Here is a 16,805-nt window from a genome sequence, read left to right as displayed (position 1 = left end):
AATATGGTTCTGGAGACACTGCAGCCTTCACTAGCCAGGGCTTCCCTTCACAGCAGTGCCCGCTGCCTGCTATGGACTGGAAGGTAATATCTCAGAGCCCAGGCTTGAGAAGTAAGGGCCTTGGGTTTGGTCCAGGCGCAGTTCCTGTCATCAAATCATTCCTCCCTCAGTGTCCCTTTCCAAATTAGGAGTCTACTGTCAAAAGTTAAACTAGAAGCTGCAGGGTAGAGAATGTGTTGTGTGTTTGAGCACCAGGTTGTCACAGGCTCCGCATCTTTGGTCCTGTACATGCTCAGAGTGACTACTTTTTTCAGTGCTAACCTAACCCTCTCTTAATGTTTGAAAAGTGGCAGTATAGGAACAAGTTAGACAGCTATATCCATCACCTAAATTACTTAAAATAATGCTTTGATGGGTTTGTTATGAGCTCAGAGCTACTTTTTCCATATTAGTTATCCAAGTTCCAAAATATTAGGTGGCATTTAATAAAGGAGCATGTAAGTTGTATAACATCCTGGCAGCTGTGTTTCTCATACTTGTTCCTGGGATTCTGGCTTAGCCAGGCCAGCGCTGTTCTGCTTTTTGTCTAGTTTCAGTGTGCTCCCCCATTACTGGACTAGTTTTCTGTGGGGGAAGACTGGGTTTTGTTCTGTGCTTTTGTGACTCATGGTGAAGGAGTTCTGCAAAGTGCAATCTAACAGTCACTTTTCTTTTTGTATTGTGTTGTCGTCCTTAAAGAGCACGTGACTTGGCCCCCGATGATCACCAAATCATCCTCTACCTGTCACTGCAGCTGGCTCTTGTCAGACAGGTATGTGAAATAATTGGAAATCACGGAGTCATGGGAGGGTGGAAGGACAGCCCAGTTGAACAAGACCCAGGCTCGCTAAACAGGGTCCCTTCCTTCCTGCATTGTAACCGGTAACAAGCAATCAGAATATGTTTATGTAAAATATTTTTTCTTACTCCAAAACTAATAATTCTGTAGCACGTGGAATGGCCTTCCCTAGCGAGTGGGTTCAGCTCTAAGCCCCGAGCAGTCTTGGAGCACCCATGTGTGTGTGGGATGAGCGAGGTGTGTTTATTCCTGTTCCCCGGGTGTCACGCTGTGTCCTGCTCCAGAGGCTCTCCCGTTACTGCCCCACTCCGTCTCATGCCAGATCGCGCTCCCCGCACTGGGATTGCTTTATTCCATACTTGGGCACGTTTGACGTTCGGCTTTGACGAGTGTTGGAGCTCTGCAGCGAGTGGGATTAGTTGGCATTTGAATGCTGCTGCAGGTGTTAACTCATAAAAATGAAGCTGATCAGAAAATGCTCTGCATTGCCTTTCAGAAAAAAACCCCAAACCACTTGCGCTGTGCTTTATTTTTCTGCCCCTTTTTCTTAAAATTGGGGTGTTTTATTTCTCTCTCCTTTCTGTTTCAAAGCTTAAATCTTTATTGGAGCGGCTTTTGTTTTTTAAATACCTCTCTAGCTAGATTTGAAATTTCATCATTGGAGTTTCTTTCTTTGGCAGGCCTTCTGTTGCTGCAGTTTTCTCTCCTTAGTCTCCACTGCAGAGTTGAACAGTTGGGTCTTTCTTACTTTCCTGAGCTAATTAGGGGAGCTGTGTGTTCATTAGGTTAAACTAATTGTTCCAAGAGAGCACCCTCTTGATAATGTCACTTTTGTAACCCTTTCATAATGAGAGCAGTGTGCTGTAGCCTGCAATAAGAAAGGATAATTAAAATGGCTTATTTAACTTTCTCATCTGCCTGCTGGCTGCTTTATGATGCAGTTTGCTCAGGGTCTTTCATTAAAAAACACCCAGCTACCCTTCTTTCTCTCATAGCTTTTGCCTCATAGGGAGACTGTCTGATCTGCTGCCTCTTCTGCTTCTTGCCATGAGTAAAAACATTACAGCTTTTCAGCTGCTATCCTGAAAAATAAAATCAAGATTTTTGTGGTCATTGGTTTTGTTTTCATGGTTACTGGCATTTTAAGTCATTACCCTTTCTTTTTCTCTGGTTGTAGCCTGTCTTTCCAGTGTTGTTTCATCTGTCTTATTTCTTCATTTCCCTTCTCTCCTGTTCTTTCCATTCAGTCTCTTGTCCCCATGCTCACTTTCCTCTTTGTCTAGTTCACCTGTGTGTTCTCATCCTTGATGTTCTGCCAGTCGCCTCTGCTCCCACAGCTGTATGATCTCAGTGTATTATGTAGTGTCAGCCTGACCCCTGCAATGGTGCTCCTGCTCTTCTCCCATCAAGTGAGATATAAATCTTTAACGCATGCTTGGACAGAGAGGAGATACCTGAGACATCTTTATTTTTAGACTGCTGTAAAATATCCTACTCTTCTTTTGCCAGTTTACTTAATGATAAACATTTGGTAATGCATTTTTAATATCCTTAATTATTTAAAGTATCTAATATATTCTCTTTCTGATTAACTGGAAGATAAATGATACCTTTTTTGATAGATTGCATTAACTATTGAACATCATAGTTAGGGCTTTCATCAGGCAATGCTATAATACTGATAAATCAGGCCTTTTCTACATAGTAGGTTACAATATGATGCCTGAATGTTTTTCTCAGCAAATAGGCCTTTTTGTTTCCATGGTCAGAGTCGATAAATGAGGTAACTGTACCCAGCACTGAAAAATATAGGTATCAGCTTGCATAGATAAGAGAGTGTTTTCATGGAACAAAGCAAGAGAGGCAGCTGACCAGTGGAGTGCCAAGCAAAGATGGAGCAATTCATCTTCCTTGGAAGGTTGTAAAATATTTCCAATAGCACCTGTCTCTGTCACCACTGGGCAAGGGAAAGGGGAAATGGAAAAACATAAGCATCCCTCTGACTTGAGATGAGGATGTGACAAGAAGAGGAATGGTTATAAAAGGCTCATGCAGAGTTGGCAGTTGAAACCACCAGCAACCAAGATAAAAAACACCGATGATGAGCTTTATGTGTGCGCCTGTGTCTTAAAGACCACGGGAGTCATTGGGAAGACTTGGAGGGTCTGCAATAGCCCCAGAGTGTTTTAGTGCATTTTTCAGCCAAATACAGAGTACAAGAACCTGTTCTGTAAGGAGGGTCTCAGTCTGGTTCCCCCCCCCCCCCCGAGTTGCAGTGCCAGGAGGCCAAGGTCAGTATCTGCTGCAGTGGATATCTCCACCTGCAGCGCCTGGCTGGCAGCCGGCCGAGCTGAGCGACAAATGAGACTTGTAGCTCTCGACTCCCAGCGGCTGGTTCAGCTGCTTCTCCTGTTTCTGTGGTAACAGCATTTGGATCAGCAAAAACAAGGTAGAATGAACACTTTAAAGCTCACTGATTTTAATGCATTGCCTTGTTTTTTAGCAGACCGGTTTCTATGGAGATGACTCTAGAGACTAGTCAGCAGCACTCTTGTTAATTTTAGGTGTTGATTCCCTTTTTTGGGGGGGTGATGGTGTTTGTGACCTTGAATGCCATGTAAATCAGTATTGGATATGTAAAAACAACATATGTAGGCTTCATACCATTTTAATACTTAATAAGCTTTCTTTTCATGAAAATGGGAAGGGAAAGGTGGGTGAGGGTCAGCAGCTGAGCACTGGAAGTCTCACCAATTTCCTGTGGACTTCCAACAGACCTCAAGTTTCCAAGTGGCACTATCCAGAAAACACCTACTTCCTTCCAGAGTGTCTGGATGTACAACTAAGATAAACATTATTCTAGAGACCAGAGAAAGTATTTCACCTGCTTTCCCTGGTTTTTATTTTGGTTTCAAGAAGGAGAGACTGCTGTCTCTGCCCCAGGAGAGGAGCTCTTTTAGGAGGTATCAAGAGGTGCTTCTTTCAGTGACTGCTTGGATGTAGGTATTTCTGGCCTGTCTTTCTCCCAGACCAGCTACTGCCTCCTCTGCTGAACAGCAACATGCTGCTTTTCTGCCTACGTCCTAGCCTAGATTGTTCTGGTGATCAAGAGTGGCTTGTAGGAAGAGCTAAGTAATAACCCACTGATGTATCTAAGCCTGCTTTCCTGAGGTTCTGGTGGACTGTAGCAAGTCTGTTTTCAATGAAAGCTCTTGCCAGTCAGTAAAACTTTCTCCTTCCCATGCTATAAAAAGAGATGGAGTGGGTAGGTTTAATGGTTAATTAAGTGTAACTGTCAACTGATGTGAAATTACAAGGCCTGAAAATTCCTCTTAAGAGTTCCTGTTTCATTTACCATTTAAAATATCCAAGTGCGTTCTACTGTTAGGAAGTATTTTTTACACTCATTCTGTTTTCCTTTTTATACCTATAATTGTGACATACCAGCATTGTTTTTAAAGAGACATATAGCATTATTGAAATAAATCCTATTATATAAGAGGCAGCCTAAACAATCCATATTGTGGCATTATTTTGGTAATGCTGCAAGATGCTATTTCTGGCCTACTGCAGCATCTTTGCTTCCTAATCAGTGCAATGTGAAGATACCTGTGTGCCATACAAAACATGTGATATATTTGTTAACAGAATGAGAAATCAGGGAACTGTAACTTCTTCTAATTGCAGGCCCCACTTGAACTTGCAGTCCAGCTGAAATAGGATTATTTTAAAGTGCAGTACTTGGAGGGAATGTTTAAGTGGCAGCCTGTCTCTGATAAAGCGCTGATGTTTCAGGGTGCCATCTGCAGTGCCCGCTTCCATCTTTCTCAAATTATATAGTTACTTAAATAAAAATACATGTTTCAAAAGAAGTTTGCGTTGACTGCTGCCAGATATCTTGCTTTTGTTGATCTAGAAATTTAGTTTGTATTTCATTGCATCTGGTCTGTTGTAGGTTGTTGTTTCACATAATGCTTTCTGTGAAGGCATGGAGTTCATATTATTTTTGTCCACTGTTTCTAATTATGCAGCAGTACCGTGTAGGCTGTACAGTTGTGTTACAGCACTAAGGAATCTTTTTGGGCCCGAGTTAATAAATTAGCTACCAGGGAAGCATTATTAATTTTCAAAACCAGCCATTGCCTGTGACTCTGATGGTACTAGAGGGAAGTACTGAAATGAGATGTAACCACTGCAGGCCCCATGCTACAGAACAGAATTACTTTAGGTGACGTCTCTTTCAGCAGTATGTGGCTGCCTGTCCAGCAGACACAGGTTTGCAGGAGTGATCACAACTCCCTTTTTTGCAGCTTTATTTCATGTGTGTTGCAACAGAGAGCTTGCATGGCAGGTCTCTGTTAGGGCTATGGACCTACCTGCAGTTTGATCCTAAGTCACTTGCAACACACAAAGCAAAGTCTCAGTGTACACATTCACATGCGAGTAAGGTCAAGTACCGCTAGAATTTTGAAGTCCCCCAGTAAAGGCAGTAGTTGCAAGGATTATTCTTTGTCTGATTTATACTAGCCAGTTAGGATCCCATTCCCAAGTCTTAATCATAGAATAGTTTGAAGAGGACCTTTAGAGATCACCCAGTTCAATCCCTGCTCAAAGCAGGATCAGCTGGAACAGGTTGCTCCAAGTCTCCTCCACTTGTTTGGTTTGCAGGTTTTCTTTTTCTTCTAATGAATTTTTCCCCAAACTTGTATTTTCTGTATGAATACTTGTGTAGTCTGAGACAGAAAAACGGGAAAAAATAGAAGGGGTTTTTAGCCCTGAGTGCAAGAAATCTTGACAGCAGCTTTGTTTTAGCACAGCAAATCTATATACCTCTGGTATATCTACTGATGAACTTCGTGGACAGGCAGGTCTGGGCTCACCAGTGTCTCATCCTGCCTCCAAGTTGTCTTGTCATTGCTAGAATTTTTACATTGTATGAAAATATGTTCTAGTAAGCTGCTGAGTGAACATGGGTGATTTAAGCCAACATGTTTACCTTTGCAGTAGGCTCTAATAACACATGTGGTTAAAGTAGCTCCACTGACAAGCAGTAATTCATTAAAGCTGAGCACTCAGTCATATATCCCAACCTGAATCCAAGCCAGGACATTCAGCAGTTTTGATGCTGCGGGCTAGATGCCAGTTTGGGGTTATGTCTGGAGCAGTCACACTGATTTCCAGGCTTGCATGGAGTCACCAGTAATAGAGTAGTTAAGTACCATGGCTTGTGCGTGCACAGCGAGAGAGAAATGTCACTTGGACATTAGGATGAAGTTGTCCTGTGAACAGAATATACACTGCTCCCAGAAGTACACCTAGATCTAGATAATCAACAGCCTCTGTTGTAGCTGCAGGCAGTGTAATTGTTGCTTTCCTTAGTTATGTTCTACTTGTTTTTGTGAGAGATCTGTGGAGGCGGTGGGAATTTGACACTGGTGGTATGCCAGGGTAGAAGAATGTCTGCAAAGCTTTGCTAGGTGGGAAGTTCTCATAGTAGGAAAGAAGGAACTGCATTCTCCATCCATTAAGAGAAGGAGCAGGAAAGCATACGTGAGAAAAAGAAATTTATACACTTTTATGTTTTGTTTTCTGCAGATTTCCAGAGCCACAGACATGAAATAATTTATGTAACAGTAATTTCAGACACTAGAGAATTTTAAAGAAAATCCTCTGCATAAAACATACTGCTAAACAAACAAAAGAAAATCTGCTAAGAAGTTCCCTTTTGAACAGTACACTTAAATAATGTACTGGATCACAAAGAGCATGTGATATACTTGCATTCATTATGGGTGTTAAGTTTTCTGCCAAGTGAGACTTGGTTCTAATAACATGCTGCTGCTGTGACTGTCAGGACTGCTCTTTACGTCACTGCTGGCAAATATATTTCTTTTTCTGACAGCATTTTAAATCTTGACTCTTTTACCCTTGAACGTTCAAACTTAATTTTTATGTTCGTGATCCAAATCATGAAAGGCTTTGTACAGCCATTATGAGAGACAAAATGCAGCAGAGGTGTGTAATGCTCACCCCCAGGTGAAGAGCCAGCCACCCATCCTAGAAAATGGGGCTGAGAATTGGGCCTCTGTAGTGGATCTGTTTACAGCATTGAATCACCATGCCAAAGGAAGAGGGGGTTGATTGGATCAGGTCTGCTGCTCTTGTTCATAAGCAGTGATTTAGTAATGCTGCAGACTTCTTTCTCTAGAATGTGTGGGTTTTTTTGAAGCAGTGCAGTCTGTTAATTTTGGCAGACTGTTCTGATAGTAGAAGGTGCCTAAGTAGAACTTCTTCAAAATTTCTAATTACTCTATTTGTTCTTATTTCTGAGGTATAATGTAGGACTGAAACAGTAATGTGTTCTCTTGTTATTTCCACCCCATCTCCTTCTAGATTTCAGATGCTATAGACCATCTTCAAGAGGCCCTGCAACTGTGCAAAGATGACATGAATTCACTTCATCTACTGGCCCTCCTCTTTTCAGCTCAGAAGCACTATCAGCATGCACTGGATGTTATCAACATGGCTGTCGTTGAATACCCAGAAAGCTTTAGGTAAGAGTTGTTACCTGGTGCCATATACCCAGTCAGCAGTGAACTGCTCACTAGCTCTGTTGCTCTCAGTTACACACAAGGAGCCTGTTAAATCACGTGTGTTACAGGTGTGTCACTCTCCTCCTGGAGAAGGTATTCTTTTACTTTGTCTTCATGGTCTTTCTGTAATCCTTACTCTTGCTTGCTTTTCCAGTATTTGTCTTTCTGTTTTGTGCTGATGGCGTTGTTTCCCATACATCTCCCTGGAGTTTTTTGTATTTCACTTTAGATGTGGAGAAAGAAGCGTGAGACAACCATGACAACGTCTGTATCACAAACAATTTTATATTTGGTAACTTCGTGGTTGAAAACAAACAGATTTTTCTTGCATTGACCATTGTTTTGATGCTCATCTATGACACAGTTGGCTGCAATATCACAGCTGGGGAAAAAGATCAGCTGAAAATCACAAGCTGTGATAATGTATAGCTGAGAGGAAGGGTGGTTTGCCTGCCTAGGAGTAAGTTTGAATCAGCACAGACTTCTTGGAGCCAAAGGCTTCTACTGTTCTATGTTTGACTCAGACCTTCATCCATCTGAGGGAGGCAAATTGAATTCCATGCAATTTACTGTCATGACCTTTCAAAACAATGAATTTGTCTGTTCTGTGCAAAAATTAAAGCTACTGTAATAGTCTCTGGTGATTTCATACTAGCTGAGTTTCTCAGCCAAACTGTAGAAAATCCTGTTGCATTGCTGGAAGACCAACTTCCATTCAGAATTGCCTGTACTTAAATGGTGTTCTAAACCTGTGCATCATTGTCTGTAGATAGCCTGCATTCTCAATAGCAAGAGGGAGCAGCCTCCACAGGTTTAGTCCAGCAGCTGCGTGGAATATTGTCTAAACAGAGCAAAGGAAGATCAGAGGAAGATCGAGGCTGTCTAAATGCTTTAGAATGCTTGAATGCTTTAGGATCTTTTAGAATTATGGTGCCATGTCAACACATAATGTTTTTATTGCAAGCTGCATGTTGCCATTTAAAATAGCTTTTCTGCCTGTGTTTTTGAGGTCAATTACTTTGTGTATGTGAGGAGCTAAGACTGTCAGTGCACATCTTTGAGAATGAAGAGGAAATTAGTAATGGAAACGCTATTAAAATGATGCCAATGTCTCTTCAGAGTGTGAACATAGGTATGACTGAAGCAGGAAATAGCCCAGTGGCTGCTGAATTGTATTTTAGGGTTTTAATGTAATAAACATAGTAAAAAACCCTCATACAGTCAAAGGTCACATTGTACAGTCGAAGATCTGATTTTGAAAGTCTGTTGAAAGCTACAAAAACACCTAAAGATACACAAGACAGCAGTGACAGAGAAAGAGGTTGTTTATGTCAGAAGAAGAGTGTTTGCCTTGTCTGATTGACCAAGTGACCCATCATGTCCTGGATCTTTCCCCCAGCAGTTACTGATTATTTATGTTTCAGGGAGGACAAAGCATACAAAGCATTATGTGCAAAGTAGCTTGGAGGACTGCTGGGTGGGTTCCTTTGTGCTGTCTGGTAATCTGATTTCTCCAAAGCTGAGAAGAATATTATCTCTTGTGTTTCTGTGAGTGCAAATCTCTGTGTGCACAGAGACTTTTGCTGAGGAGTAGCAGAATAGGTTGTTTTTGATAGAAACCACTGGTGTTGATAGTGAAGGCCCAGGTTCATGCTTGCTCCTAGACACAGCCTTGCTGAAGTGTGTTCCTTGGAAAGGGCCCCTCTTTGCTCCTTGCATGCACAGGGCTGTGTGACACGGCTGACACTGAGACTCAATCACAGGTACACATGGATGGAGGAGTAGGGGCTGGCTTCTTGCCTCTGCCATGTGACTACCCTGTCTCCATGTGGGTCTTTCTCTAAACCAGCCAGCAAATAACTCATGAGTGAGGGAATGGAGAAAGAATGTCAGAGTTGCAAGGCAAGAAAGAAGAAAAGCTTAAAAGAGTAGAATTAAAAAAGTGTTTCTGGAAAAAGGAATTGGAATCCAATAAGGAGGGGAAAAGCAAGAGTAACAGTGTACGTCTTTGGTTTGTACAAATTTGAAAAAATTCTAGGCTTTCTAGTGCAGTTTATGCTAGAAGGGCTTTACTGCTTTGTAAAAGCTCTTTGAAGGGACAAAGACCTGATGCTATTGTGTATCTCCAGTTGCTACTGCCTTACAGAAAAATGCTAATAAATTTTACTACTGTATGGAATGACTACAAGATGTTTCATGTAAATAGTGTAGGCAAGTTCAACTGCCTGATTTTAAAGCTGTATTTAAAAGTGGTTGATTATTTTTCCCCACTTCACATTTATATGAACCGAGCAACTGTGTAATGTGGTGCCTGGGGGCTCCCTTCCTAATGACGTCTCTTTTTGGAAGCACGGTTTGATGGCATGTATCAAGAAAAGATGATGAAAGCTGTATTAAAGGACCTTAGGGCTCTGTAGATGGCAGAGAAAAAGCCCAGAAGCATTACCTAGATGTATACCCTAAATAAAAGAAAGCATAAGATACAAAAAATTAAGGACTTAGCTGACCCAACCTACAGCCATCTCATACTGTTTCATTGGTCTTTGTATGTAATTAAGATGAGTTAGTTCCTGCTTTTTTTGTTTTTATATTAAATTATCTTTCGTTACAAATTTTAAAGAAATTTTTCAGGGTAGTTCACGTAGTTGGTTGGTGGCTGAAGCAGTTGGAAAAAATACACTGCATTGCTAAGCTAACACACAACATCCTTTGGCATCAACCTCATAATAGTGACCCAAATATGTCTGAAAGTGCCCCTTGTTCATGTGTTTAAACATTTACTGCACATTTCTGAGGTTGATGTGGTGCACAGGGAGGAGGGATGTGAAACGTAGGCACTGAATACAGCGAGAGATGCAGTGGTTTGGACTGAGCTGTTGAAGAGGACCTGGATATCCAGAAGGCACAAAATGAACTTAGGAAGATGACTTCTTGAAAGGTGGCATATAGTAACAAATCCATTACATTACCATCAGTGAATGACTGACTGAATTTGAGCACTTGAAGGTACTGTCAAGTAATGACAGAGGAAGACTTCATAAAGGAAGGATGAGAGCCAGCTATGCTGAACACACTGCATGCTGCAGGGAGCCAGAAGAAATACACTGTCGTGCCATGACTATAAAATATAGAAATAGCAACCTTTACATGGAAGGTATCATCTGAAAAATTGCTGACATCTGTGGGGTGAGACTGCCCAGGATTAAACTTAGTGATTTTACATCCTGTCGATGACAGTATGCTTTTAAAAGAAGCGAATGAATGCAGTACCAACAGTTGGCTTTGGTATATAATTTTGAAAGGACTGGCTTCAGCACATTTGGGTAAGAAGATTCCTGTCAGCATCAAGTGTGTCCCCTCCAGGTCAGTAATGCTAATCGTAAGCCTTTCTGACAATGGATTCCTCTGCTTTTTTTCCAGCTCAAAGGCCAGCCTTTTGGTCAGTGTTCTAGCTGAGTCTGGCAGCGATTACCTCTGCAGGCTTGTCTCAGGGAAGAAATAATGTTAGTGACCACTCCTTTGCCCTTCAGGTGATCTTCTTAAAATAATTCGTTGTTTATTTAGAAAGAATTTCACTTTTTTAAAGTCTGTGTCCACACCTCCCAATGTTCCGTGCAGAAGTCCCGTGGGTCTAGCAGGCTGCAGAATCCACCACAGAGCCTAACATGCTCCTTTATTTTCAGCTGGTAATATTTCTTCCTTCCAGTTTTGCTTGTGTGTCTTTGCCTTCCTGATTCAGCCACTCTTCCAAACACTGTTTTTGGTCTCTGGTGATCTTTTAGCTCTTGATTGGTTAGCTTCCAGCATTGGAAAAAAAATTAAAATCTATACCAAGTATAAAGTTGGAAATAGTATATAAATTTTTTGGATACTCTGTTGCTCCCAGACTGCTTATCCAAACCTATTCTGTTGTTCACCAGGTAGTTTTCTGTCTCCTGGATGGCTCCCCATTAAGTTAGAAGAACAATACAATCCTCTGGCATAACATGTCGCATCATCTAATTGCTGCCCAATGTGATGGTGAATATTTTGTTAAATGATTGTGTCTCTGTAGCAATTCTGCATGTTGCACAGGAGTTGTAAGTCTCTTAAATGAACAAATCCTAATATTCCTTCTCTTTCTAGACTATAAGTAACTGTTGCTCCCAGAATCTGTAAACTAGTTATAAAGAGAAATAACAAAACTTTTGGGAAGCACTGCTGTTCTACACATAAAGACTCAAAAAGAAACAGGTGGGTTGGTGTTTTGGAGCAATGTAGCTGTCAAATGCAGGTGCTTTTGTTCTACAGAAAGCTATCACAAAAGTAATTACTGTAAATGTAGCGAAAAAAAGCTCAGAAGGCCAAGAAATATTAAATGGGTATCCTGGAGAGTGTTTATAAAAAAGGAAGTAAATTTTGCTTGGGGAATTGTGTGTGTTGTCTTGGTGGTGTTCTAGAAGAAATGTTTTTTTTGCTACAGCCAACCCTCAAAATATAAAGTCCTCTTCAAGATTAGAAGTGGCTTACTGACAGAAAATGTCCTTGACTTCATCACTGCTATATTAATTTCATTAAGGACATGTGAAGTAATCATCTGGCAAGATTTGTCATAGTCTGGTACAGACTTACTGTGGGGAGAGCTATTATATTCTGTGGAATATAAGCAATGTCTTTTACCAGGTGCTTCCATTTGCCTCAAAAAAAACCCCCAACCCTGATGTAAAATCAGGATCTCAAAATGCAGGATTAAACTGGCATTTCCAATTTGAATTCTCTTTCCATTGCTTGTCAAGCTCTTTCTGTGTGTTGAAAGTAAACAACTCGTGCCTTCTTTGAGCTGTATCTTTATGGGCACTGGTAGAGTCCTCCAGTATTGTTGACAGCAGTAAAATAGATCTGTGTTCTTGCCTGTACTCTTCATGGAGAGCATGGGGTCAGTTGTCCCTCAGTCGATGGTTTCCCCACCTTTGTGTTATGGCTGATCTGCACTACCACTGTCAAGTGAAGGTAGCTGTGCCTCCTTCCTCTCCCACCTCAGCCCCAGGTATTACAGCTGTGCACACCCTGGAATGGTTTTACCACTTTTCTCATGGAAGTGGTGGTGGCCTCTTGGCTGTAGAGAATCAGATCAGCCCATTTATATGATTCCAGCTCATCATTAGGCAGGAGGCAAGGAAGTCAGTACATCTTGGTGAGAGAAGAGCTTGTTAGAATTATCAGAATGCTGTTTTGTTTGAGTTCCTCAAGGGTGTAAGATCTAAAGCAAGGATGGATTAATATTTTGGCTGTAGCATTTGATCATGCTAGACAACTTTTATAAATAGGATGTTCAAAACTCTTAAGGGTGGAGCTTTTGTAAGATGACTTCTTGTAATGGTGCGTTCACACCCTGGCTGGTGAGAGTGACCCAAAAATGATTTTATTTCTTTATTGACACCCCAGACAGTAATACAAAGTAATAAAAAATGGAAGAATGTGCTTGAGTGATATAACAGTACTGTGCTACAAGAATATAAAATGTGTTAGGCTTCTGTGATTCACTAAAGCAAGTGAGATGTGGAGATGGAAGGGTTGAGCTGAGGTTTTTGCTGTAGTAACCACAAATGTTTGCTTCTGGTTTTATAGAACTAACCTAAAACAACCTTGGCGATATATTGCAATAACCGGGACTATACTATGTAGAGCTAGTAATGATGTTGAGTATTTGTATGGCAAATAGATGAAGGAAAAGCTTTAAGGTAGTCTCCTGACTTTTACTAAAGGTAACACAGATGCTTAAAGCTTAAAAAAGTTTAGTAATCCAAGGGTGCTTTTTTCTGGTTTGGATTTATTTCCAAGCTTCTGGCACTGCCCCCCCCATCCCATGATAAAGAACCAAAATGAATTCTTGAGTTACAGTATCCAAGATTGGATTCCTCTTTTGGCAGGTTCAAATTGACACATGCATGCTTCTCTAAGGATCACCGTCTGTGATCTAGGACAAAAATTCAGCAGGTGAGCATGTAGACTTCTATCCACTAGCTTAATGCAGTGGGAAGAAATACCCCCCTAGATAATGTCTGTTTGTGCCAGGAATGGATTTGTGTTAGTGTACGTATCGATCCCTCTTAAAATTACAGGGGTGTACTCAAAGGTAACTGGGGGGAATGCCATTCCCTCGTAGCACAGGGTTCAGTATCTGAATAAAAGGAGTTAAATGGAGCTTAGAAAGGAAACCTACTGCAGACTAATTTTCTCAGTCTGGTATGAAAAGAAGGAACAGATACGCACTTTTCCAGCCTTAACAGCAATAGTTCAAATCTTTCCTCTGGATGAAAAGTCAATTTTATTTCATAATAATTTTTTTCTCTAGTGTCTGAGTAAATGGCTACTGCCTCCATGCATTTAAGACCTTTGTAGTGAGCAGCAGTGCTTCTAGATGTTTGTTTTGGCATTGGAGAGGTAATGTTATGCAAATGCACAGACTTAAGAAATTTAAGAATAAATTCAAAAATGCAGGACTAGCATGGCTCATTTGAGTTACCAGCCACAGGTTCTGTGCTTCAGAGCTCTGTATATCTGCCTCACCAATGAGTTAGTACCCCCAACACACACTTTGCTCCCTACTAAGGGCCATTTTCTTTTGAACAGCTGCAGCATGTTCTGCTTTATATTCAAAGGAAGCCTTTAGGAGCCCTGACTGTCTACGCTGGATGCCAGAGTATATTGAAAAATAGCATGTGTGTATTATCTGGGCAGCAGAGTCATTGTCCGTAGGAACTTCTAGAAGTGGAGTTTAGCCACAGTATGTGCATGTAGGGGTTATCCAGGGTGAGAAGGGACTTAGTGATTGAGATCCCTGTGCTTTCACCAGGTGGTTTTGCGACCTCCAAAAGTAATGGAGATCCCAAGGAGAACCTAAGGCATGCTTGCTGCCCGGAAATCTAAAAGAGAACCAAGGTAGAAAAGTAGTGTTGGTGTGGGAAGCCCAGCTCTAAACTTTCCCCTCCTGCTGTGGGGCTACCCAGGTGTTCAGTGGGGCTGAATGGGGTGCCAGCTTTTATTAGCAGCTTCAGACAGTGATTCTGCTGGAAAACAAGGTTTTGGAGCCTTCCTGAAGTCCTTCAAGGCGTTCTCCGTATATGGATAAAGGAGAAAACAAAATACCCTGCTTGTCTTTGTTTTTCATTGCTTCACATCTGGTGAAGGTGAAGGCTGTGGAAAGTCTGCTGTCAAACATACAGATACAATAATCTGAAATTGTTTCCTGAGGCTCTCAGAAACTGATTACCAGGGAAGTATAGGAGAATATTTTCTGAAATTTCTGAGACCTTTAAAAAGTCTAAAATGCAGGGATGATCAAGAGTCATGTTTTTGGTTGGGAATTGATTTTTGAGAATAAAAATCAGGATTCACTGAGAATTACTGTTGATAATACTCGCTGGAAAACAGATCCTGAAATATGGAGAGGCGTGGATGTTAAGCTTAGCAAATTGCTTTTCAGTGCAGGAAGTGACTTTCCAAGAAGTCTGCAGTACAGTCAAGCTATGTTGTCTTGAGATGAGTAGAGTATAATGCTCCAATCGCTCAGTGAAAGGGTTGGCTTTTTTCTTTCCAGCTGGAAATTTCAGACTTGAATGACTTCTACTCTAAGGTCTTAGGAGTATTTGTTTATCTAATGAGAAGAGCACAAAATGTTTTGATTTGTATTTTCTTCAAAAAGAAGAGGGAGGGGAATTTATTCAGATGTTCTGAAGAACTCACCAGGGAACACAAAGCAAGTATGGTAATTTTTCAGCCATAGATGTGGTTTTTACCTCCTGAAAACAGGGAAAGCCCTTGCTCTTTGCTGGCTTGGAAATACTTGCAGTAATTGGCAATAATTGCACCTTAGATGGTAAATCAGCTTCTGTTGCCATTGTTATTAATTTCTGCAGAACCAAATATGTTAGCAGGCACACTCATACTGTTTGATATTAGTCACTGTTCATGTTACTTAATATTTTAGTCTCTGTTAGTAAAGGAAAGATAATGATGAATGGAGATGTTATCATGGAGAGAGATTGTAACCTAGAAGTTCTGTGTTACCAACATGTCTTGGAAAATATCCTGACATATTTCATATTATGCTAACATTTTTACAGCATGAAACAGATAATATGGATAATTTTCATTTTCTCTATTCAATTTTACCTTGACTTGAAGCTTTCTGTTATGTATTAGTTCAGCATTAAATTTGTCATAAGGCTGTATTTTAGGAGGAAGAGGGAATATCAGGGTGGAATGCTAAACGGCCTAATCAAGCACCACAGTCATTAGCAGAGTTTTTTCCTACATACACCAACAGAAAATTCAATCCAGAATGATGCAAGTATGACATAGAATTGTGTTTCTGAGCACTGTGGCTGTACATGTGAACTGCTGGAAATGAATGCAGTGACCTCTATTCCGTATGTCTCTATCAGCTGGAGGAGTGGCAGGAGGTTGATACCTAGCACCTCAAATCAAGTTCATACCAGTAAGCAGTTGAACTGAAATTCATAGTGAATAGACTCCTGGACATTTTTTAATAATATTTTTTTTTATTTTATTTTTTCCTTCTCCTGCAGTCTGGCCATTTGCCTTTACTTTCTGGGTGCTTGTGATGACTTGAGATGATTCTGTAGTTTTTCTTATATTTTTTCAGGACAAGGTCAATGTCTTTCCAGTGTTGGTAGGGTATGTAGAGCAGTGGGGGTCTGAAGCCAGCTGGGAATATACATGTCCCTGCAGTCTGCATAATGAACAGAAGAGATGACCAGTTGGCAAGGAACTGTGTTGCTGAATGGAGGAGGAAACCCTGCCTCCTGCCCCATGAGTTTCATCAGTCAGTCATTTTGTATGATTCTCCAAAATGCAGGCACTTTGTGTTGGGAAGGAGAAGGAAAAATTCTTTGCTTGGCATTTCAGTAATGTTTAAGTGTGCAACAGTGCACAGTAGGAAAGACATAAGCCAGCATGAAACAAAGGGATACAGTACGGCTGTGAGGATCATCTTTAAAGTCTTCTCCAGCCCTGCACAGACCTCTGCAGCAGAAGTGCTTTGAGAGGCCAGCGTGATTGCAAAATGGCACTTGAGGAGAAGGACATGCAGTGTCTCCCACCCCAAGGTGCAGGTGCCAGGGACTGTGGCCCCACCAGGAGGAGTGGTGGCACTCCCTGCCAGACGAGGGTGCAGAAACGACAGATGGGCACTGAGTAGCCTGAATCTTTGAGCTTCTGTGAGGCAGCTGTTAAGAATGAGAACTTGCAATAGCTTAAAAAAGCTGCAGCAGAGGTATCAGTAAGAACCAGATTTCTCCGATGGCAGGGCGGCCTGGAAAAGGGGCAGGGATGCAGCACCACAGCAGGCAGAGCGCTGGCGGTAACTAGCG

General features: G+C 41.3%; 1 protein-coding gene across 1 annotated transcript in view; it reads left to right on the top strand.

Annotated features, from left to right (window-relative positions):
* TTC7A (tetratricopeptide repeat domain 7A) overlaps positions 1-16,805 on the top strand; it is a 172,244-nt gene that overhangs the window by 72,657 nt on the left and 82,782 nt on the right. The window contains 2 exon segments of the mRNA XM_032102796.1: positions 739-811; positions 7,232-7,392. Coding sequence (XP_031958687.1) covers positions 739-811; positions 7,232-7,392 — 234 coding nt within the window.

Source organism: Corvus moneduloides, chromosome 3, assembly GCF_009650955.1.
Source record: "Corvus moneduloides isolate bCorMon1 chromosome 3, bCorMon1.pri, whole genome shotgun sequence".
Classification (NCBI taxonomy): Eukaryota; Metazoa; Chordata; class Aves; order Passeriformes; family Corvidae; genus Corvus; species Corvus moneduloides.
This window is presented reverse-complemented; position numbering and strand designations above follow the sequence as displayed.